The sequence below is a fragment of the Somniosus microcephalus genome, chromosome 10 (assembly GCF_052327205.1).
Source record: "Somniosus microcephalus isolate GS21.2 chromosome 10, FLI_Smic_1.0, whole genome shotgun sequence".
Taxonomy (NCBI): Eukaryota; Metazoa; Chordata; class Chondrichthyes; order Squaliformes; family Somniosidae; genus Somniosus; species Somniosus microcephalus.
The window spans coordinates 228836401-228860203 of record NC_140996.1 but is presented as its reverse complement, the minus strand read 5'-3'; the positions used below and the strand labels follow the sequence as shown (position 1 = coordinate 228860203).

At 51.4% G+C, this 23803-nt stretch overlaps 1 protein-coding gene across 6 annotated transcripts in view; it reads right to left on the bottom strand.

Annotated features, from left to right (window-relative positions):
• The window catches only part of gdpd5b (glycerophosphodiester phosphodiesterase domain containing 5b), a 261392-nt gene that overhangs the window by 25059 nt on the left and 212530 nt on the right, over nt 1-23803 (bottom strand). For all 6 annotated transcript variants that reach the window (XR_015079825.1, XM_085999716.1, XM_085999720.1 and 3 more), the window contains 6 exons: nt 13456-13538; nt 10123-10273; nt 8624-8845; nt 8028-8185; nt 4946-5093; nt 1806-1888 (listed from right to left, as the gene is read on the bottom strand). Coding sequence is in view for 5 of the 6 variants with exons in the window: in XM_085999716.1 (XP_085855842.1) it covers nt 1806-1888; nt 4946-5093; nt 8028-8185; nt 8624-8845; nt 10123-10273; nt 13456-13538 (845 nt within the window). In the remaining variant the exon portion in view is untranslated. The remainder of the gene's footprint in view (nt 1-1805; nt 1889-4945; nt 5094-8027; nt 8186-8623; nt 8846-10122; nt 10274-13455; nt 13539-23803) is intronic.

Genomic DNA, 23803 nt, shown 5'->3' with positions numbered 1-23803 from the left:
AGGGAAGAACGAGCCCCCACCCAGCCGCTCCCCGCGCCCCCCCCCCCCCGCTCCCCGCCATACAGGGTTATTAGACCAGGTCTAGGGCCAATACAAACCATCGAAGGGCTGGAAGCTAGACTCTCCGCACACCATCAAACAAAGGCAAGGCAGTATCGAGACCTTGTGCCCATGGGAGGTGGCACCAGTGGCTTTTGATTGACAGGCCTGTAGTCCACTTGTGGAAAGGGACCAGGCCTCTCGACCTTCTAGGCCTGTATAAGGCGCAGGCGCTGCCGGATTCTGGCTCGCAGGCCCTCAATAACCGGCTGTAAACCAAATATCAAACCGCCAGGACAGCTTTGACCAGCCGGAGAGCAGACACGCTAAAATAAAAATACAGTTCTTCCGCACGGCTTTACATTCACCAGTCACACCAGGCTTGTGCTTGGTGATGCCAACATAGGTCTTGTACGATATAAAGGCGGCCATTCAGCTTCTTCATTCCATACCCTTTCCTTCTCTCTCTTGCTCCCCCTCACCTCCTTCTCCCCTTTCCCTCTTGCCTCCTTCCCCTCTCCCCTCCTTCCCCCTCTCCCTCTCTCCCTCCCTCTCCCCGTCACCTCCTACCCCCTCCTTCCCCCTCCGCCTCCTCCTTCTCCCCCCCGCCTCCTTCTCCCCCTCCCGCCTCCTTCTCCCCCTCCCGCCTCCTTCTCCCCCTCCCGCCTCCTTCTCCCCCTCCCCTTTCCCTCTCTCCCCATCTCCTCCTTTCCCCTTCTACTCCTCCTCTCCCCTACATCCACTCTCTCTCTCTCTCCCTCCCTTGCTCCCTCTCTCCCTCCATTTCCCCCTCTCCCCCTCCATTTCCCCCTCTCCCTACATTTGCCTTTCCCTTGGTCCCTCTATTCCTCTTTTTCTCTCTCCCTTCCAGTTTCCCTTGCTCTGTCTCCATGACATCCTCACACTGTGAATCCCCTACAGCCACTCACTGCTGAACCACTTTAATGAAGGATGACCACTTGGGTTGAGGTACCAGGGGCCTCACGGCCCACCAGGGGCTGCCTGTTATCTGTGCATCTCCTGTGGCAATTTCGGGAAGGTTTGGAGGACATGAGGGCGCTATTCTAATGCAGGGTTACCACTGGTGGTAGATTACGGCCAACACTCAATGTACTTACTCCTTCCATCTCCTGGTTAATGAGGAGAGATTGAGTAGATTGGGCCGATACTCTCTGGAGTTTAGAAGAATGAGAGGTGATCTCATTGAAACATATAAGATTCTGAGGGGGATTGACCGGGTAGATGCTGAGAGGTTGTTTCCCCCTGGCTGGAGAGTCTAGAACCAGGCGTCACAGTCTCAGGATAAGGGGTCGGCCATTTAGGACTGAGATGAGGAGGAATTTCTTCACTCAGAGGGTGGTGAATCTTTGGAATTCTCTACCCCAGAGGGCTGTGGAGGCTCAGTCGTTGAGTATATTCAAGGCTGAGATCGATAGATTTTTGGACTCTCGGGGAATGGAGATCGGGCGGGAAAGTGGAGCTGAGGTCGAAGATCCGCCATGATCTTATTGAATGGCGGAGCAGGCTCGAGGGGCCGAATGGCCGACTCCTGCTCCTAATTCTTACGTTCTTATTAATGAGCCAACAAAAAACAAGCAGAACGCAAACAGAAACCCTTCCACTAGGGAGCAGTGAGGACATCACACGGCAAAATAAACTCCTTTGTAGTAGCAAACAAGGACAGAGTGAACGGTATTTTCCAAGGCAGCGTGCATCATGCAAAGCAAAATAAATGGACCAAATAAAAGGCTCGCAACATCACTCACTTTTGCAGAATGAATATTCCCACCACGATGGTGATTGAAATGATGTCCGAGGTTATCCAGATCGTGTAGTATTCATCGGGTGGCTGCAGGAGAAGGAGATTAAACCCTTTAAACCCCTGGGGTCACACGGTGCTGGGGCATAGAACTATTGTCAATTAAACACACCCAGTTCCCTTTCAAACACTCCCAGGGCAGGTACAGCACGGGGTTAGATACAGAGTAAAGCTCCCTCTACACTGTCCCATCAAACACACCCAGGACAGGTACAGCACGGGTTAGATACAGAGTAAAGCTCCCTCTACACTGTCCCATCAAACACTCCCAGGGCAGGTACAGCACGGGTTAGATACAGAGTAAAGCTCCCTCCACTCTGTCCCATCAAACACTCCCAGGGCAGGTACAGCACGGGTTAGATACAGAGTAAAGCTCCCTCTACACTGTCCCATCAAACACACCCAGGACAGGTACAGCACGGGTTAGATACAGAGTAAAGCTCCCTCTACACTGTCCCATCAAACACACCCAGGACAGGTACAGCACGGGTTAGATACAGAGTAAAGCTCCCTCCACTCTGTCCCATCAAACACTCCCAGGACAGGTACAGCACGGGTTAGATACAGAGTAAAGCTCCCTCTACACTGCCCCATCAAACACTCCCAGGGCAGGTACAGCACGGGTTAGATATAGAGTAAAGCTCCCTCTACACTGCCCCATCAAACACTCCCAGGGCAGGTACAGCACAGGTTAGATACAGAGTAAAGCTCCTTAAAGAGGGGCCTTTACACATGTTCACACTCGCACACACAAGAAAAAGACTGAATCACAGTGATCACATCAAAGGGGTTCAAGCTGGCAAAGTGAGTCAGGCTTTGGCTCCGAAATCACTCAGCACTTGGAGGCTTCTAACAATTGAATTACAACTGGACAAGAAGATGTAGGCGTGTGGGAGGGCTGCGGGGGGTAGGGGAGGGGGAGGTGAAGAGGCGCTGACAGATGTGACCTTCTCCAACACAAAAGAGCAACAGCTGGCAGCTGGCTCACTGGAGCACAGATTGCAAATGAGCCTCCGGGACAGCGTGGGGACAAATGAAACATAACCCTCCGGAGAACAAAAGGGATTAATTACATGGACCCCCTCCCCACCCGCCTCCAGCACCTGCTTTGTTCGGAGTCCCAGCGAAGCGCGCGTGTTCAAACGACACGCTTCTATTCATGTCGCTGTCAAAGCTCCGCTTGCTTTGTGAAGAGTCCCCGCCGACATCTTCACAACAAAGGGTTGCCAACCCCTCCAGGATCGCCCTGGAATCTCCAGGAATTGAAGATTATTCTCCAGGAAACCGCGGGGAGCAAAAACCCAGGGAGAGACATCATGTAGTGTTTTAGTTTAATTTTCTTTGAACGTTTTAATTTATTCGTTGTAATTAATATCGGAGCTGGAAAAGATCAAGCAGGATGAATCCAATTGGATAACGAAGAGTCTGGTTCCTTTTCCGATTGGCCGCGGGAAGGCAGTGGCACCTGGAGGATGGACCAATGGCGGAAGTGTGGGGGCGGGGCGGTTCACGGCAGGAGGTCACGTGACAGAACCTCCAGGAATACGCCCAACCAGAGTTGGCAACACTAACCACCGATGGAGGCCCTTGTGGGGGAGCTGCCTCATCAGGTTTGCAAAAGGAAACACGCGCGGAGGTCAAAAGAAGTCACGTTCTGAAGTACTGAATGAATTAAATCCCCGGAGCCTACACCGTGTCTCTCCGTCCCGTGTGGCGCGCCAAGGAACCATTATCGCTGGAGGCTGTGGGGGGTGCGGGTGACAGAGAGTCAGGGTTAGCGGGAGGGACACACAGAGAAAGAGCGAGAGAGAGAGAGAATGGTGGAGACAAAGAAAGGGAAGGAGGAGGAGGCAGAGGAAAGAGACAAAGCAAAGGAGAGCACATGGGCAGCAGGGTATGTGTGAGAGAGAGGTAGAGTGAGACAGAAAGAAAAAAAGAGAAAGGCAGATACAGAGCGAAGGAGAACAGGAAAGAGGCAGGGTGTGAGAAAGAGACAGGCACACGCAGGGAAGGAGAGCGAGTCGGAGAGGGCGGGAGCGCGCCAGAGAGAGAAGCAGAGAGGGTGGGAGGGAAAAGGTCAGAGGGAGGGAGGGAGGGAGAGAGAGAGAGAGGTAGAGAGGGATAGAGACACAGAGAGGGACAGAGATACATACAGACAGTGAGGGGCAGAGAGAAACAAAGTGAATAAGAGAGACAGAGATATATAGAGAGAGAGATATTAAAAGGAAAAAAAGACAGTAAGACGTAGACAGATAGACACACACACAGGCAAAGAGAGATAATTCTCAATACAGCAGCACCACCCAGAATCGCAATATACACATTATTTTAAAAAGTTAAATCACAATTTCAAGGCACCGCTCTTATTTCTGTGGGGGGTGGCGGGGGGGGGGCAGGATCACACAAAGATATTCCATCGCTCTCCCCCCCCACCTTTTCACTGGACATCATGTGGGATCCTTCTCGCAGATTCACCAGAATGATACCAGGGCTAAAAGGGTTAAATTACGAGGGCAGGCTGCACAGACTGGGCTTGTATTCCCTCGAGTTTAGAAGACTGAGGGGTGATCTGATCGAGGTGCTTAAGATGGTTAGAGGATTCGATCGGGTAGAGAGAGAGAGACTATTTCCTCTGGTGGGGGGAGTCCAGAACAAGGGGGCAGAACCTTAAAATTAGAGCCAGGCCGTTCAGGGGTGATGTCAGGAAGCACTTCTTCACACAAAGGGTGGTGGAAATCTGGAACTCTCTCCCCCAGAAAGCTGTAGAGGCTGGGGGGGGGGGGGGGGGGGGGGTCCATTGAAAATTTCAAAACTTCAGATTGATAAGATTTTTGTTAGGCAAGAGTATGAAGGGTTATGGAACCAAGGCTTGAGGGGCTGAATGGCCTCCTCCTGTTCCAGTGTCTAAGTATACCAGTGACCCTGTGTGATTTCCGTGTCCACGTCCCCCTCGCCCCGTGGCCGCGTCCCCCTCGCCCCGCGTCTCCCTCGCCCCTCGCCCCGCGTCTCCCTCGCCCCGCGGCCGCGTCTCCCTCGCCCCGCGGCCGCGTCTCCCTCGCCCCGCGGCCGCGTCTCTCTCTTACTCACCATGATCCAGGTGGGAGTCCGCACCTCACTCAGGACTTGACAGGCATCGGAGGTAACGGACCGCACCCCGGCGCACCACAGCACCGAGAACAGCCACGGTTCGTTCACCAGGTACAGGTTGGTGCTGATATTCTCCGACGCATACTTCCTGCAATCGAGAGGGGGCAGGAGAGAGAAACAGAGTAAGGCCCATGGAGCAGCTTGACGGCGAAAGGTGACTGTAGCCCCGGGCGGCAGATCGCCCACCCACGATTAACGGAGCGCCGGTGCTCACGTGGCAGGCACAGCGTTGCCAACTCTCACTGGACATATTCCTGGAAGTCACATCACATGACATCCAACCGCCCTGCCCCCACACTCCCGCCATTGGTCGCCAGACACGTTCGTCCTCACGGTGCCCCGCCTTACCAAACCAACAACAACTTGCATTTACACAGCGCCTTTAACGTAGTAAAACATCCCAGGAGCGATTATCAAACAAAAATTGTCACCAAGCCACAGAAGGAGATATTAGGACAGATGGAGGTAGGTTTTAAGGAGCGTCTTAAAGAAGGAGAGAGAGATAGAGGGGTTTAGGGAGGGAATTCCAGAGCTCGGGGCCCAAGCAGCTGAAGGCACGGCCGCCAATGGTGGAGCGATGGAAATCAGGGGGATGCTCAAGAGGCCAGAATTGGAGGAGCGCAGAGATCTCAGAGGGTTGTGGGGCTGGAGGAGATTACAGAGATAGGGAGGAGGCAAGGGCCATGGAGGGATTTGAACACAAGGATGAGAATTTTAAAATTGAGGCGTTGCCGGACCGGGAGCCAGTGTGGGTCAGTGAGCGGAAACAAAACAGACCCTTCATTGCCCGTTGAATAATGTTAGACTGTCAGTCAAACAGACTTTGTCCCCCATCTCTGATATATTTATGATTAACAAACAAGCATGGACCAGTCGGGGAGAATGGCCTGTTTCCATGCTGTTCATTCTATGTGCTGTAATTCTATGTAAGAAGTGATTAAAAAAAAACATTTATTAACGCCCCAGTGATGATTCTCCCGGGTGTTTTGCTCCCCGCCGTGCCCTGGAGATTAATCTTCAATTCCTGGAGACTCCAGGCTCTAGTCAGGCAGCCATGGGTGGACAGAGCCATCAGCTGTGACTCAGTGGGAAGCTCTCACTCACCTCTGAGTCAGAGGGTTGTGGGTTCAAGTCCCACTCCAGAGACTCGAGCACATAATCCAGGCTGACACTCCCAGTGCAGTACTGAGGGAGCTCTGCACTGTCGGAGGGGCAGTACTGAGGGAGCGCCGCACTGTCGGAGGGGCAGTACTGAGGGGCAGTACTGAGGGAGCGCCGCACTGTCGGAGGGGCAGTACTGAGGGAGCGCCGCACTGTCAGAGGGGCAGTACTGAGTGAGCGCCGCAATGTCAGAGGGGCAGTACTGAGTGAGCGCCGCACTGTCAGAGGGGCAGTACTGAGTGAGCGCCACACTGTCGGAGGGGCAGTACTGAGGGAGCGCCGCACTGTCGGAGGGGCAGTACTGAGGGAGCGCCGCAATGTCGGAGGGGCAGTACTGAGGGAGCGCCGCACTGTCGGAGGGGCAGTACTGAGGGGCAGTACTGAGGGGCAGTACTGAGGGAGCGCCGCACTGTCGGAGGGGCAGTACTGAGGGAGCGCTGCACTGTCGGAGGGGCAGTACTGAGGGAGCGCCGCACTGTCGGAGGGGCAGTACTGAGGGAGCGCCGCACTGTCAGAGGGGCAGTACTGAGTGAGCGCCGCAATGTCAGAGGGGCAGTACTGAGTGAGCGCCGCACTGTCAGAGGGGCAGTACTGAGTGAGCGCCACACTGTCGGAGGGGCAGTACTGAGGGAGCGCCGCACTGTCGGAGGGGCAGTACTGAGGGAGTGCCGCAATGTCGGAGGGGCAGTACTGAGGGAGCGCCGCACTGTCGGAGGGGCAGTACTGAGGGGCAGTACTGAGGGAGCGCCGCACTGTCGGAGGGGCAGTACTGAGGGAGCGCTGCACTGTCGGAGGGGCAGTACTGAGGGAGCGCCGCACTGTCGGAGGGGCAGTACTGAGGGAGCGCCGCACTGTCGGAGGGGCAGTACTGAGGGAGTGCTGGACTGTCGGAGGGTCAATACTGAAGGAACGCTGCACTGTCGGAGGGGCAGTACTGAGGGAGCGCTGCACTGTCGGAAGGCCAGTACTGAGGGAGCGCCGCAATGTCAGAGGGGCAGTACTGAGTGAGCGCCACACTGTCGGAGGGGCAGTACTGAGGGAGCGCTGCACTGTCGGAGGGGCAGTAGTGAGGGAGCGCCACACTGTCGGAGGGGTGGTACTGAGGGAGCGCCGCACTGTCGGAGAGGCAGTACTGAGGGACTGTACACAGCACTACAGATGTGGTCTAACTAGGACTATAGCAAAACATTTTGACCCAGCGGCGATGAAGGAACGGCCAATATATTTCCAAGTCATAACTGATACTAGCTTTTTTTTAATTCCAGATTTATTTAGTTAACAGAATTTTAATTTCCCAGCTGCCAACCAGAACTAGAGGCCTTCAATATAAGATAGTCATTAATAAATCCAATAGGGAATTCAGGGGAAACTTAAGGGCTGCAAATCTTTGGAATTCTCTGCCCCAGAGGGCTGTGGATGCTGAGTCGTTGAGTATATTCAAGGCTGAGATCGATTGATTTTTGGACTCTCGGGGAATCGAGGGATATGGGGATCGGGCAGGAAAGTGGAGTTGAGGTCGAAGATCAGCCATGATCTTACTGAATGGCGGAGCAGGCTCGAGGGGACGAATGGTCTACTCCTGCTCCTAATTCTCATGTTTCTTCACCCACAGAGTGGTGAGAATGTGGAACTCGCTACCACAGGGAGTGGCTGAGGGGAATAGTATAGATGCATTTAAGGGGAAGCTGGATAAACAAATGAGGGAGAAAGGAATAGAAGGATATGCTGATAGGGTAAGATGAAGTAGGGAGGGAGGAGGCTCGTGTGGAGCATAAACACCGCACGGAGCAGATGGGCCGAATGGCCTGTTTCCGTGCCATACATTCTATGTCATTTGAAAGGCTTAAGCAGTCGGTTTTACCGCAGCTCCTCGGCGTTGACCTCGTTATACCGCAGGTTTAATCCAGCAATGCCCCGGCCACGTAGCGTGCTCGCGTTCTGCTTCACGGAGGACGTCTGCTGGAAACCTGGCACCATTTGGCGAACCAGCTGTCTATGCTTCTCCGGGAGCCACATCACCTGAAAATACAGAGTCAAGGCTGAACAGTCATCACCGCATCAACAACAATATGGCACCTTTAGCGTATTAAAACGTCCCAAGAAGTTCCAAGTTTCTCCGTCGCATCTGCTCCAACGAGGAGGTTACAGAGATAGGGAGCGGGTGAGGCCATAGGAGGAATTTCTCCGCTTCTCTCTCCTCCTTTATAACACTCTTTAAAACCGACCGCTTTGACAACCTTTTGGTCATCTGCTGTAATATCTTCTTACGTGGCTCGGTGTCAATTATTTGTTTGATAATCGCTCCTGTGAAGCGCCGTGGGACGTTTTACCACGTTAAAGGACTTGTACAAATACAAGTTGTTGTTGACGGACCGGCTGGTCTTTTCCTGCCCGTGTGTTTGTAACACACACACCGTCAAAAAATCCAACTTAACTGCAACAAAACCAACGGCTCACCAGGTCGTGGGGTATTTCCGAGGCCAGGATGGTTTCCAGGGTGGCGTTGATCCAGGAGGAGTAGAAGGGATGCTCGGGCGGGGGGCGCCAGAGATTCACCATCACCGACTTGTTGAGCTGGGCCGCCAGGCGGAGCACGTCCGCCAGTTTGCAGACCGACTGGTTCGAAGCTTCGACGTTATCTTTCTGAGAGAGATCCTGGGCTGTCCAGAACGGGTCCTCCTGGAAGACACAGTCAAGGCGGAGGAGGTACAATTATAAAGAAAGAACTTGCACCTCTACAGCGCCTTTCACATCCTCAGGACGTCCCAAAGCGCTTTACAGCCAATGAAGTACTTTTTGAAGTGTGGTCACTGTTGTAATGTAGGAAACGCGGCAGCCAATTTGCGCACAGCAAGCTCCCACAAACAGCAATGTGATAATGACCAGATCGTTAGTTTCTTTTGTTATGTTGATTGAGGGATAAATATTGGCCCCAGGACACCGGGGAGAACTCCCCTGCTCTTCTTCGTAATAGTGCCACGGGATCTGGCATGTCCACCTGAGAGAGCAGACGAGGCCTCGGTTTAACGTCTCATCCGAAAGACGGCACCTCCGACAGTGCTGCACTCCCTCAGTACTGCCCCTCCGACAATGCGGCGCTCCCTCAGTACCGCCCCCCCTCAGTACTGCCCCGCTCCCTCAGTACTGCCCCTCCGACAGTGCGGCACTCCCTCAGTACTGCCCCTCCGACAGCGCCGCGCTCCCTCAGCACTGCCCCTCCGACAGCGCCGCGCTCCCTCAGTACTGCCCCTCCGACAGTGCGGCGCTCCCTCAGCACTGCACTGGGGATTGTCAAACCCACAAACTACTGAATCAGATGCGAGAATGCTACCCATTGAGCGAAGGCTGACAGAGGGAGGCGGGGGAGGGTCGGGGGGGGGGGGGTGCTGCTGCAGGAGCATGGAGACCTGGGGATTCACACATACACACAAAGGTAGCAGGACAAGTTGATAATGCTGTTAAAATACAGACAGGATCCTGGGCTTCATAAATAGAGGCAGAGAACAAAATCAAGTTGTGCTCAATACCCTTAGGAGTATTAAAGACAAAAGACAGAAACATTGACAAAAAACACAAAGAAAAGAAATGTTACGCTGGAGAGGCGGCTGTTGGGCAGATGGAGGGGAGTCATCATTCAGGACAAAATCTCACCCTTGTACCCGGCCCTGGCGTGTGAGAGGAGTTAGAAGAACCTCCCGATGGAGGAGCTGTATTTGAGTCTGGGTCAAGTTTGGGCCTTGTGTGGATTACAAACGAGTTGGATGGAGAGCAAGTGCTTGGGAACAAAATTGGAGAACAACCCTGAGAAAACCGGGGGGGGGCGGGCGGGGAAAGACTACGGCCGTTAATTTCCTGGGAATTTTCCAGTCAATGGAGGTTTGGCCGCACCTCCGGCGAATGCACAGCAGGAGCGGTTCCCGGGAAACTCCCGGCCTATCTCCTTGGCTTCGGCCTACCTGAAAGAACCAGCGACCAGCGTTGAGCATCTCCAGGTCGGTCCAGTTGAACATGGCGGCGTTGTCGAAGACCCGGTCGGGGAAGACCTCCTCCACATTGGTTGTCCGCCTTAGTGTCGTGTCGTGCATCAGGAACGGAACACCGTCGTAGCTGAGGCGAGCAAAGAGAAGAGTAAATGGGCCGTCAAACCTCGGACAGCTGGGCGTTAGCAACCGCAAGTGGCTCCAAACTAAGCTCGCGCGAGATCCACACAGGGAGACTTCTTTCTTTTCCGTTCATGGGATGTGGGTGTCGCTGGCAAGGCCGGCAGTTATTGCCCATCCCTAATTGCCCCTTGAGAAGGTGGTGGTGAGCCGCCTTCTTGAACCGCTGCAGTCCGTGTGGTGAAGGTGCTCCCACAGTGCTGTTAGGGAGGGAGTTCCAGGATTTTGACCCAGTGATGATGAAGGATCGGCCGATATACTTCCAAGTCAGGATGGTGTGTGACTTGGAGGGGAACTTGGAGGTGGTGGTGTTCCCGTGTGCCTGCTGCCCTTGTCCTTCTAGGTGGAAGAGGTCGTGGGTTTGGGAGGTGCTGCCGAAGAAGCCTTGGCGAGTTGCTGCAGTGCATCTTGTAGATGGTACACACTGCAGCCACGGTGCGCCGGTGGTGGAGGGAGTGAATGTTTAAGGTGGTGGATGGGGTGCCAATCAAGCGGGCTGCTTTGTCCTGGATGGTGTTGAGCTTCTTGAGTGTTGTTGGAGCTGCACTCATCCAGGCAAGTGGAGAGTATTCCATCACACTCCTGACTTGTGCCTTGTAGATGGTGGAAAGGCTTTGGGGAGTCAGGAGGCGAGACACTCGCCGCAGAATACCCAGCCTCTGACCGGTTTGCCTGACATGGAATGCACACCGTCCCCCTCATGGGAACCAAAAAAAAGACTTGCATTTCTATAGCGCCTTTAACGAGCACAGGACATCCCAAAGTGCTTTGCTGCCAATTAAATGCACTCACTGTTGTAATGCAGGAAATGCGGCAGCCAATTTGCGCACAGCAAGCTCCCACAAACAGCGATGACCAGGTAATCAGCCTCTCCCCATTTGCTCTCTCAAAATCCCCTCATAATTCTGAACGCCTCTATTAAATCTCTCCTTAGCCTTCTCTGCTCTAAGGAGAACAATCCCAGCTTCTCTAGTCTCCCCTCTCCGCTCCGCTGGGAAATGTACGTATCTGGACATCGGACGAGGGCAGGATCAGGTGTCAAGTACACAGATCACCTGGAACTCCCTCCCTAACAGCACTGTGGGAGCACCTCCACCACACGGACTGCAGCGGCTCACCACCACCACCATCTCAAGGGGCAACTGGGGATGGGCAATAAATGCTGGCCTTGCCAGCGACGCCCACATCCCATAAAAACCAAATAAAAAAAAACCTAAAAGATCACTAGGTACAAAAAGCAATCAAGGCGGCGAATGGAATACTCCCCCTCTCTCCCCCTCCCTCCCTCCCTCCCTCTCCCTCCCTCCCTCTCTCGGGGGCTGGAATACAAAGGGCGGAAGTGATGCTTTAATTGTGTCGAGCCCTGGTCAGACCCCAGCTGGAGTCACTGTGTTCAGTCCTGTGCCCCGCACCTCAGGAAGGATACATCAGCCTTGGAGGGGAGCAGCGCAGATTCACCAGAATGATACCGGGGTTAAGAGGACAAGATGCATAAACTTAGCTTGTATTCGCTTGAGTCCAGAAGATTGAGGTGTTGATGTAATTGAGGTGTTTAAGATGATTAAAGGATTCGATAAGGTAGAGAGAGAGAGAGAGAGAAACTATTTCCTCTGGTGGGTAATCAAGAGTGATGGGACATTAACTTAAAACTAGAGCCAGGCCATGTAGGAGGGAAATCGAGAAGCATTTCTTCACACAAAGGATCGTAGAAATTTGGAACTCTCTCCTCCAAAGGCTGTTGAGACTGGGGGTCAGTTGGAGCTTTCAAGACTGGGATCGATAGATTTTTGTTAGAGAAGGGTATTAAGGGTTACTGAACCAAGGCGGGTGGATGGAGTTGAGATACAGATCAGCCGTGATCTAATTGAATGGCGGAGCAGGCTCGAGGGGCTGAATGGCCTCCTCCTGCTCCGATGCCAGGCTGTGATGTCCCCCCCCCCCCACCCGAGGTCAGACAGCCCGCCTTGGTTTCACAAGTGAAGCACGTCCACTTGGGTGAGCGAGATGCCGGACGGAATGTGTCCACTACCTCTGGAACTGGGACCCCAGTGAGCGTGGACAGCTTCAGAAAAAAACAGATTAAATGGGTTTTCAACAAATTATCTGATCATTCTCAACCTTGTTTTCAAATCCCTCCATGGCCTCCTCGCCCCCCTCCCTATCTCTCTCTGTTGTCTCCTCCAGCCCCACAACCCTCCGAGATCTCTGCACTCCTCCAACTCTGGCCTCTTGCGCATCCCCAATTTTAATCGCTCAACCATTGGCGGCCGTGCCTTCAGCTGCCGAGGCCCTAAGCTCTGGAATTCCCTCCCTAAACCTCTCCGCCTCTCTCTACCTCTCTTTCCTCCTTTAAGATGCTCCTTAAAACCAAGCTTTTGGTCATCTCTCCTAATATCTCTTTATGTGGCTCGGTGTCAAACTTTGTTTTATAATTGCTCCTGCGAAGCACCTTGGGACGTTTTTACTACCTTAAAGGTGCTATATAAATACAAGTTGTTGTTGTTGTAAAGGAGGCCTGCAGACATAAGTAATAGGAGCAGAAGTCGGCCATTCGGCCCCTCGAGCCTGCTCCGCCATTCAATAAGATCGTGGCTGATCTTCGCCCTCAACTCCACTTTCCCGCCCGATCTCCATATCCCTCGATTCCCCTGGAGTCCAAAAATCTATCGATCTCAGTCTTGAATATACTCAACGATTCAGCATTCACAGCCCTCTGGGGTAGAGAATTCCAAAGATTCACCACCCTCTGAGTGAAGAAATTTCTCCTCATCTCAGTCCTGAATGACCGACCCCTTATCCTGAGACTGTGACCCCTGGTTCTAGACTCCCCAGCCAGGGGGAAACAGTCTCTCGGTATCTACCCTGTCAATCGCCCTCAGAATCTTATATGTTTCAATGAGATCACCGCTCAATTCTTCTTAACTCCAGAGAGTATCGGCCCAATCTACTCAGTCCCTCCTCATAGAACAACCCTCACATCCCAGTAATCAATCTAGTGGACCTTCGAATTCTATGTAATTAGCCAGTAACTCCATTATCATTGTATCCAAGATGGTAGAAGGCGATCTAGATGGACCTTGGTCTTTTCTTGTCCGGTGTTCCCAGGTGCAGTAAAGCGTCTAAGCTCACCTGATGGTGACATTGACGTTGAACCCGTCCGCGTGCCGGTCCGCCGCTTTCTGGAAGGACATCAAGGTATTCTCCGGGGCGAGCTGTCGAGAAACGGGATTCAACACAGGGATCAGACCAGAGACGCAAATCAAGAGGGTTCAAGATTCAAAGATTAGATCCCAGTCACTGCGCTGGAGCAGAGCGCTGCTCGGAATTTAATTTCAGAAAATCCACGTCTGGCGAAATCAATTAAATCAGCCCCAAGGAGCAGAAAGCAAACAGCTGTAGATGTTGACAATCTCTTCAGGACGTAGGAACAGGAGGAGGCCATTCAGCCCCTCGAGCCTGTTCCGCCGTTCTATTAGATCATGGCTGATCTGTATCTTAACTCCATCTCCCCGCCTTGGTACCATAACCCTGAATACCCTTACCCGACAAAAATCTATCAATCGCAGTTTTGAAATTTTCAATTGACCCTCAGCTTCAATAGCTTTTTGAGAGAGTTCCAGATTTCCCCCACCCTTTGTGTGAAGAAGTGCTTCCTGACATCACCCCTGAACGGCCTGGCTCTAATTTTAAGGTTCTGCCCCCTTGTTCTGGACTCCCCCCACCAGAGGAAATAGTTTCTCTCTCTCTACCCGATCGAATCCTTTAATCATCTTAAACACCTCGATTAGATCACCCCTTAATCTTCTAAACTCGAGGGAATACAAGCCCAGTCTGTGCAACCTGTCCTCGTAATTTAACCCTTTTAGCCCCGGTATCATTCTGGTGAATCGGCGCTGCTCCCCCTCCGAGGCCGATATATCCTTCCTGAGGTGCGGGGCCCGGAACTGAACCCAGTGACTCCAGGTGAGGTCTGACCAGATTTATATATACTGCGTTCTGACAAAAGGTCATCGACCTGAAGTGTTGACCCTGCTCCTTTCTCACTTCACAGATGCTGCCTGGCCCGCTGAGAGTTTCCAGAATTTTCTATATTTATTCCAGCCTAATAAGCACCTTTGTTGGCTTCAGCTGCCTAGACCCCGAGCTCTGGAATTCCCGCCCTAAACCTCTCCACGACTCTCTCCTCCTTTAAGATGCTCCTTAAAACCTTTGACCATGTTTTTGGTCACATGTCCTAGTATCGCCTGATGCAGCGCGGTGTCCAATTCTTGTCTGATAATCGCTGCTGTGAAACGCCTTGGGACGTTTTACATACATAGAAACATAGAAGATAGGAGCAGGAGTCGGCCATTCGGCCCCTCGAGCCTGCTCCGCCATTCAATGCGATCATGGCTGATCATCCAAACTCCTTTTCCTTTTGTTTCTCTCTCACACCTGGCAGCTATCTTTTGCCCTGCCAGTACACTTTACACCTAATCCCAGCCTATTACCATCTCGTCTAGCTTCTAATCTCTTTTACTTCTTTTGTTTCTTTTATTCTTTTGTCCGATGGCAGCCCTGCCTCCGATCTAGTTTCTTTTCTTTCCAGTTTTGAAGAAGGGTCCAACCCGAAACGTCAACTCAAATTTCTCTCCACGGATGTTGCCTGACCTGCTGAGTTTTTCCAGCATTTTCTGTTGTTATTTCGGATTTCCAACATCTGCAGTATTTTGCTATCATCCAAATTCAGTACCCTGTCCCTGCCTTCTCCCCATACCCCTTGATCCGCTTAGCCTTAAGAAATATATCCAACTCCTTCTTGAATATATTTAATGAATTGGCCTCCACTGCCTTCTGTGGTAGAGAATTCCACAGGTTCACCACTCTCTGGGTGAAGAAATTCCTCCTCATCTCTGTCCTAAATGGCTTACCCCTTATCCTTAGACTGTGACCCCTGGTTCTGGACTCCCCCGCCATCGGGAACATCCTTCCTGCATCTAGTCTGTCTAGTCCTGTTAGAATTTTATAAGTTTCAATGCATTAAAGGCGCTGTATAAATACAAGTTGTTATTGTTGTTGTTGAGGAATTATTCAACATTTAAAGGCAAAGGGTTGTCCAGGTGAGAGATCATTGAACGGAGCTCAACGATGCAGTCAAGAGAATTTTAGCGATGAGGAGAGATTGGACAGGCTGGGGCTGTTTTCTTTGGAACAGAGGAGGCTGAGGGGAGATTTAATTGAGGTGTATAAAATTATGAGGAGCCGAGATAGAGTGGATAGAAAGGACCTATTTCCCTTAGCAGAGGGGTCAGTAACCAGGGGGCAGAGATTGAAAGTAATTGGTCGGAGGATTAGAGGGGAGTTGAGGAGAACTTTTTTCACCCAGAGGGTGGTGGGGGTCTGGAACTCACTGCCTGAAAGGGTGGTCGAGGCAGGAACCCTCATCACATTTAAAAAGTACTTGGATGTTGAAGGGGATTGACAGGGTAGATGCTGAGAGGCTGTTTCCCCTGGCTGGAGAGTCTAGAACCAGGGGTCACAGTCTCAGGATAAGGGGTCGGCCATTTAGGACTGAGATGAGGAGGAATTTCTTCACTCAGAGGGCGGTGAATCTTTGGAATTCTCTACCCCAGAGGGCTGTGGAGGCTCAGTCTTTGAGTATATTCAAGGCTGAGATCGATAGATTTTTGGACTCGAGGGGAATCGAGGGATATGGGGATAGTGCAGGAAAGTGGAGTTGAGGTCGATGATCAGCCATGATCTTATTGAATGGCGGAGCAGGCTCGAGGGGCCGAATGGCCTCCTTCTGTGGTGTAAATTTCTATGATTCTATGAATGACACCATTGTGTCATTCACCGCTCACTGTCCGGTTTAATATTATGGTCTATAATAAAAACAGAAAACGCTGGAAAAACTCAGCAGGTCAGGCAGCATCTGTGGAGAGAGAAACAGAGTTAACGTTTCAGGTCGATGACCCTTCGTCAGAACTGAGAAAAAAAAGCAGGAAATGAAACAGATTAAAAGGCAGTTTGGGGGCTGGGAAATGGAGGAGGGGATGAAAGGAGAGACATTGAGAGATATTCAAGGCGAGACGAGATGGTAATAGGACAGGTAAAGAAACAGACAATGGCTCGAGATGAAGTGTGAAATGCGCTGGCAGAGTGAGAGACCGCTGCCTTGTGGGAGAGAGAGAGAGAAAAGGAAAAGGCACAAACCAAAAGTGTGGATAAAATATATATTAAAAATATGATGGGGGCCGAGGTTATGATCTGAAATTGTTGAACTCTATATCGAGTCCGGAAGGCTGTAAAGTGCCTAATCGGAAGATGAGGTGCTGTTCCTCGAGCTTACGCTGAGCTTCCGTGGAACAACGCAAGAGGCCGCGGACGGTGAGGTCTGAGTGGGAGTGGAGCGGAGAATTAAAGTGACAGGCGACCGGGAGCTCAGGGTCACCCTTACGGACTGAACGGAGGTGTTCCGCAAAGCGGTCACCCAATCTGCGTTTGGTCTCCCCAATGTAGAGGAGACCGCATCGTGAGCAGCGAATACAGTATACTAGATTGCAAGAACTACAAGTAAATCGCTGTTTCACCTGGAATGGGTGTTTGGGGCCCTGGGCAGTTGTTACATCTCCTGCGCTTGCACGGGAAGGTGCCAGGCGAAGGGGAAGGGGTGTTGGGGGTGGTAGAGGAGTGGACTAGGGTGTCGCGGAGGGAGCGGTCCCTACGGAATGCTGAAAGGGGAGGGGAGGGGAAGATGCGTTTGGTGGTGGGATCACGCTGGAGGTGGCAGAAATGGCGGAGGATGATCCGTTGAATGTGGAGGCTGGTGGGGTGAAAGGTGAGGACAAGGGGAACCCTATCGTGGTTCTGGGAAGGAGGGGCAGGGGTGAGGGCAGAAGTGCAGGAAAAAGAACGGACACGGTCGAGGGCTGTGTCAACCACAGTAGAGGGGAATCCTCGGTTGAGAAAAAAGGAAGACATGTCGGAAGCACTGGTGTGGAAGGTGGCATCGTCAGAACAGACGCGGCGGAGACGGAGAAACTCGGAGAATGGAATAGAGTCCTTACAGGAGGCGGGGTGGGAGGAAGTGTAGTCCAGGTAGCTGTGGGAGTCAGTGGGCTTGTAGTGAATGTTGGTCAATAACCTATCCCCAGAGATGGAGACGGAGAAGTCGAGGAAGGGAAGGGAAGATTCGGAGATGGACCATGTGAAGGTGAGGGAAGGGTGGGAATTGGAAGCAAAGTGAATGAAATTTTCTAGTTCAGGGTGAGAGCAGGAAACGGCACCGATACAGTCATCAATGTACCGGAAAAAGAGGTGAGGGAGGGGACCCGAGTAGGAATAGAGGGATATGTTGATAGATGAGAAAAGACGGGAGGTGACTCGTGTGGAGCATAAATGCTAGCATGGACTGGCTGGGCCGAATGGCCGGTGTCTGTGCCGTATATCCGGTGTAATCCTATATAAAACCCACACCTCAGAAAATACAAAAGAATGTTTTTTCAAAGGTGCAATACTGACAGCAACCACTGGGTGGCGAAAGGCAGCAACCAGTAAAATATCTCTCATCTAAAAGAAAATTCTAGTACATTCATCCTTCTCTCGGAAACTATCTGCATTGATAAAGGACCCCGTCTCTCTGAAACATGCTTGTACTGATATAATTCCTTATTACACACTTAGTGAGACAGTGTAGGGGGAGACTTACTCTGTACCTGCCCTGGGAGTGTTTGATGGGACAGTGTAGAGGGAGCTTTACTCTGTATCTAACCCCGTGCTGTACCTGCCCTGGGAGTGTTAGATGGGACAGTGTAGAAGGAGCTTTACTCTGTATCTAACCCGTGCTGTACCTGCCCTGGGAGTGTTTGATGGGACAGTGTAGAGGGAGCTTTACTCTGTATCTAACCCGTGCTGTACCTACCCTGGGAGTGTTTGATGGGACAGTGTAGAGGGAGCTTTACTCTGTATCTAACCCGTGCTGTACCTGCCCTGGGAGTGTTTGATGGGACAGTGTAGAGGGAGCTTTACTCTGTATCTAACCCGTGCTGTACCTACCCTGGGAGTGTTTGATGGGACAGTGTAGAGGGAGCTTTACTCTGTATCTAACCCGTGCTGTACCTGCCCTGGGAGTGTTTGATGGGACAGTGTAGAGGGAGCTTTACTCTGTATCTAACCCGTGCTGTACCTGCCCTGGGAGTGTTTGATGGGACAGTGTAGAGGGAGCTTTACTCTGTATCTAACCCGTGCTGTACCTGCCCTGGGAGTGTTTGATGGGACAGTGTAGAGGGAGCTTTACTCTGTATCTAACCCATGCTGTACCTGCCCTGGGAGTGTGTGATGGGACAGTGTAGAGGGAGCTATACTCTGCATCTAACCCGTGCTGTACCTGCCCTGGGAGTGTTTGATGGGACAGTGTAGAGGGAGCTTTACACTGTATCTAACCCATGCTGTACCTGCCCTGGGAGTGTTTGATGGGACAGTGTAGAGGGAGCTTTACTCTGTATCTAACCCATGCTGTACCTGCCCTGGGAGTGTTTGATGGGACAGTGTAGAGGGAGCTTTACTCTGTATCTAATCCGTGCTGTACCTGCACTGGGAGTGTTTGATGGGACAGTGTAGAGGGAGCTTTACTCTGTATCTAACCCGTGCTGTACCTGCCCTGGGAGTGTTTGATGGGACAGTGTAGAGGGATCTTTACTCTGTATCTAACCCGTGCTGTACCTGCCCTGCGAGTGTTTGATGGGACAGTGTAGAGGGAGCTTTACTCTGCATCTAACCCATGCTGTACCTGCCCTGGGAGTGTTGGATGGGACAGTGTAGAGGAATCTTTACTCTGTATCTAACCCGTGCTGTACCTGCCCTGCGAGTGTTTGATGGGACAGTGTAGAGGGAGCTTTACTCTGTATCTAACCCGTGCTGTACCTGCCCTGGGAGTGTTTGATGGGGACAGTGTAGAGGGAGCTTTACTCTGTATCTAACCCATGCTGTACCTGCCCTGGGAGTGTGTGATGGGACAGTGTAGAGGGAGCTTTACTCTGTATCTAAGCCTGTGCTGTACCTGCCCTGGGAGTGTTTGATGGGACAGTGTAGAGGGAGCTTTACCCTGTATCTAACCCGTGCTGTACCTGCCCTGGGAGTGTTTGATGGGACAGTGTAGAGGGAGCTTTACTCTGTATCTAACCCGTGCTGTACCTGCCCAGTTTAACGTCTCATCCAAAAGACGGCACCTCTGACAGTGCAGCAGTCCCTCAGCACTGCACTGGGAGTGTCAACCTAGATTTTTGTGCTCAAGTCTCTGGAGTGGGACTTGAACCCACAACCTTCTGACTCGGAGGCACGAGAACTGCTCTCTGAGCTATGGCTGACACAGAACTGAATTGTCCCCGAGAGCGCTTAGAATTGTAGACTGCCCTCAAGCTAAAGAATTGGGAACAGGTTTTATTTTGCCACCCCTCACTCCCCCACCAGCACCTTAAACGTACGAAGGACTTTGAACTGAAGTACGTTCGTGTTGGGCCTCAGAATCTCCAAGCGATCAATCTACGTGTAGCGCGTGACATTCACGTGTTGCCTTGTTCAGCAGGAGCAGGATTTTAATTCTTCTCTTAAACAAATAGGTCAAACTCTACCCTGCCCCGGAACAGTTCTTCCAGGGAATGGGAGAATTTATTAATTGGGGCTATAAAAGGCTCCAGAGACCAGTTAAGGCCTCAGAGTGTCGGCGGGATTTCAGCGGCAGCAGCGGGGCTATAAAAGGTTCCAGAGACCAGGTAAGGCGTACCAGTCTCCGAACTCGGAACTCAAAGGGAAGGAGAGAGGTCAAAAGAAATCGAAGTGTGATGTCACCAGAAAGCAGGTAAGTGATTGGTTGGTGAGTATTTCTCTCTTTTTAAACTTAAACTCTGTGGTTTATAGTTTCTAGGGTCTCTGTGGTGTAGCGGGGACTTCTGCCATACAAGCGCCCTAAAGTATATCTTTAATTGGTGGTATTGAATTAATTTAAATTAATTATTAAAGGGTAAGTCATGTCAGGACAGCCCAGCCCCGTGTTATGCTCCACCTGCGCTATGTGGGAATTCAGGGACACTGCCGGTGTCCCTGACGACCATGTGTGCCGGAAATATATCCAGCTGCAGCTTCTAGCAGAAGGCATTGAGGCGCTGGAGCTGCGGATGGATGAGTTTTGGAGCATTCGCGATGTTGAGAGGGTCGTGGATAACACGTTTAGTGAGTTGGTCACACCACAGGTAAGGGCTGCACAGGCAGAAGGGAAATGGGTGACCATCAGGCAGAGCAGTAGAGGCAGGCAGGTAGTGCAGGGGACCCCTGTGGCCATCCCTCTCTCAAACAGGTATACCGATTTGAGGGGGATGACTTACCAGGGGAAGGCAGCAGCAGCCAACTGCCTGGCACCGGGGGTTCTTCTGCTGCTCAGGAAGGGAGGAAAAAGAGTGGGAGAGCAATAGTGGTCGGGGACTCTATCCTAAGGGGAACAGATAGGCGTTTCTGTGGCCGTAGACGTGACTCCAGGATGGTTTGTTGCCTCCCTGGTGCCAGGGTCAAGGATGTCACTGAACGGCTGCAGGACATTCTGAAGGGGGAGGGTGAACAGTCAGAGGTCGTGGTTCACATTGGGACCAATGACATGGGTAGGAAGAGGGATGAGGTCCTGCAGCAAGAATTTAGGGAGCTAGGTAGCAGATTAAAGAGCAGGACCTCAAAGGTTGTAATCTCTGGATTACTCCCGGGTGCCACGTGCTAGTGAGTATAGGAATAGGAGGATAGAGCAGATGAATGCGTGGCTAAAGAGTTGGTGCAGGAGGGAGGGCTTTAGTTTCCTGGGTCACTGGGTCTGCTTCTGGGGCAGGTGGGACTTGTACAAGTCGGACGGGTTGCACCTGAACCAGAACGGGACAAATATCCTTGCGGGGAGGTTTGCTAGCACTGTTGGGGGGGGTTTAAACGAACTTGGCAGGGGGATGGGATACAGATTGGAGCTATAATAGGGGGTGATGTACAGCCAAATATAGAGGAAAAAACAAGTCAGCTTGGAAGGCAGAGCAAATATATAACGGCACAAGGGAGTAGGGCAAGGCTGGATGGCATTTATTTTAATGCAAGGAGTCTTGCGAATAAGGTGGATGAACTGAAGGTGTTGATGAACACATGGGAGTATGATATTGTTGCTATCATGGAGACATGGTTGAGGGAGGGGCAAGACTGGCAGCTCAATATTCCGGGGTATAGAATCTTCAGGCGAGACAGAGGGGGGGGTAAAAGAGGAGGGGGTGTCGCAATATTAATTAAGGAGTCAATTACTGCTGTAAGGAGGGATGATATCTTAGCAGGTTCCTCTAATGAGGCCATATGGGTAGAACTTAAAAACAAAAAGGGGGCAAGCACTTTGTTTGGGGGCCTATAGTATACTCCCAGCAGTCAGGGGGAGATAGAGGAACAGATATGTAGGCAAATCTCAGAGAAGTGTGCAAATAATAGGGTAATAATAGTGGGGGATTTCAACTTCCCCAATATTAACTGGGATAGTCAGAGTGTGAAAGGCTTAGAGGGTGCAGAATTATTAAAGTGCATCCAGGAGAGCTTTTTGAGCCAGCATGTAGAAAGTCCTACAAGAGAGGGGGCGGTACTGGACCTAATTCTAGGGAATGTGGCCGGGCAAGTGGTAGAAGTGTTAGTAGGTGAGCACTTTGGTGACAGTGACCATAATTCGGTGAGATTTAAGGTAGTCATGGAAAAGGACAGAGATGGACCGGAAATAAAGGTTCTAAATTGGGGGAAGGCCGATTTTAATATGATAAGGCAGGATCTGGCCAAAGTGGACTGGGATCAGCTACTTGTAGGAAAATCCACATCGGAGCAATGGGAGTCTTTCAGAAAGGAAATTGAGAGAGTACAATGGCAACATGTTCCCGTAAAGGTCAAGGGTGGGACCAACAAGCCCAGGGAACCTTGGATGTCAAGGGACATACGAGAATGGATTAGGAAAAAAAGGAGGGCTTTTGGCAGATACAAAGGACTAAAGACAGAGGAAGCCCTAGAGGAGTATAGAAAGTGCAGGGGGATACTTAAAAAAAATTAGGAGAGCGAGGAGGGGCCATGAAATAACACTGGCGAGCAAAATAAAGGAAAATCCTAAGGTGTTTTATAAGTATATTAAGGGCAAGAGGATAACTAGGGAAAGAGTAGGTCCCATTAGGGACCAAAGTGGCAATCTGTGTGTAGAGCCAGAGGATGTCGGTGGGGTTTTAAATGAATTTTTTGCATCTGTGTTCACTATGGAGAAGGACGATGTAGACATAGAAATCGGGCAGGGGGACTGTGATATACTTGAACATATTAGCATCGAGAGGGAGGAGGTACTAGTGGTTTTAGCAGGCTTAAAAGTGGATAAATCCCCAGGCCCGGACGAGATGTATGCTGCGTGAGGCAAAGAAGGAGATTGCAGGGGCTCTGACACAAATTTTCAGAACCTCTCTGGCCACAGGGGATGTGCCAGAGGACTGGAGAACAGCTAACGTAGTACCATTATTCAAGAAGGGTAGTAGGGATAAACCAGGGAATTACAGGCCAGTGAGCCTAACATCAGTGGAAGGGAAATTATTGGAAAAAATTCTGAGGGACAGAATTAGTCTCCACTTGGCGAGGCAAGGATTAATCAGGGCTAGTCAGCATGGCTTTGTCAAGGGAAGATCATGTCTGACCAATTTGATTGAATTTTTCGAGGGGGTGACTAGGTGTGTGGATGAGGGTAGTGCAGTGGATGTGGTATACATGGATTTCAGTAAGGCTTTCGATAAAGTCCCGCATAGGAGACTGGTCAAGAAGGTAAGAGCCCATGGGATCCAGGGTGCCTTGGCACATTGGATCCAAAACTGGCTTAGTGGCAGAAGGCAAAGGGTGATGGTGGAAGGTTGTTTTTGTGACTGGAAGCCTGTGTCCAGTGGGGTACCGCAGGGATCGGTGCTGGGTCCCTTGCTGTTTGTGGTCTACATTAATGATTTGGATGTGAATGTAAAAGGTATGATCAGTAAGTTCGCAGATGACACGAAAATTGGTGGGGTGGTAAATAGCGAGGAGGGAAGCCTCAGGCTACAGGACAATATAGATGGGTTGGTCAGATGGGCGGAACAGTGGCAAATGGAATTTAACCCTGAAAAGTGTGAGGTGATGCATTTTGGAGGGACTAACAAGGCAAGGGAATACACAATGAATGGTAAGACCCTAGGAAAGACAGAGGATCAGAGGGACCTTGGTGTGCATGTACATAGATCCCTGAAGGCAGCAGAACAGGTGGATAAGGTGGTTAAAAAGGCATATGGGATACTTGCCTTCATTAGCCGAGGCATAGAATATAAGAGCAGGGAGGTTATGATGGAGCTGTACAAAACGCTGGTTAGGCCACAGCTGAAATACTGTGTGCAGTTCTGGTCGCCACACTATAGGAAGGATGTGATTGCTTTGGAGAGGGTGCAGAGGA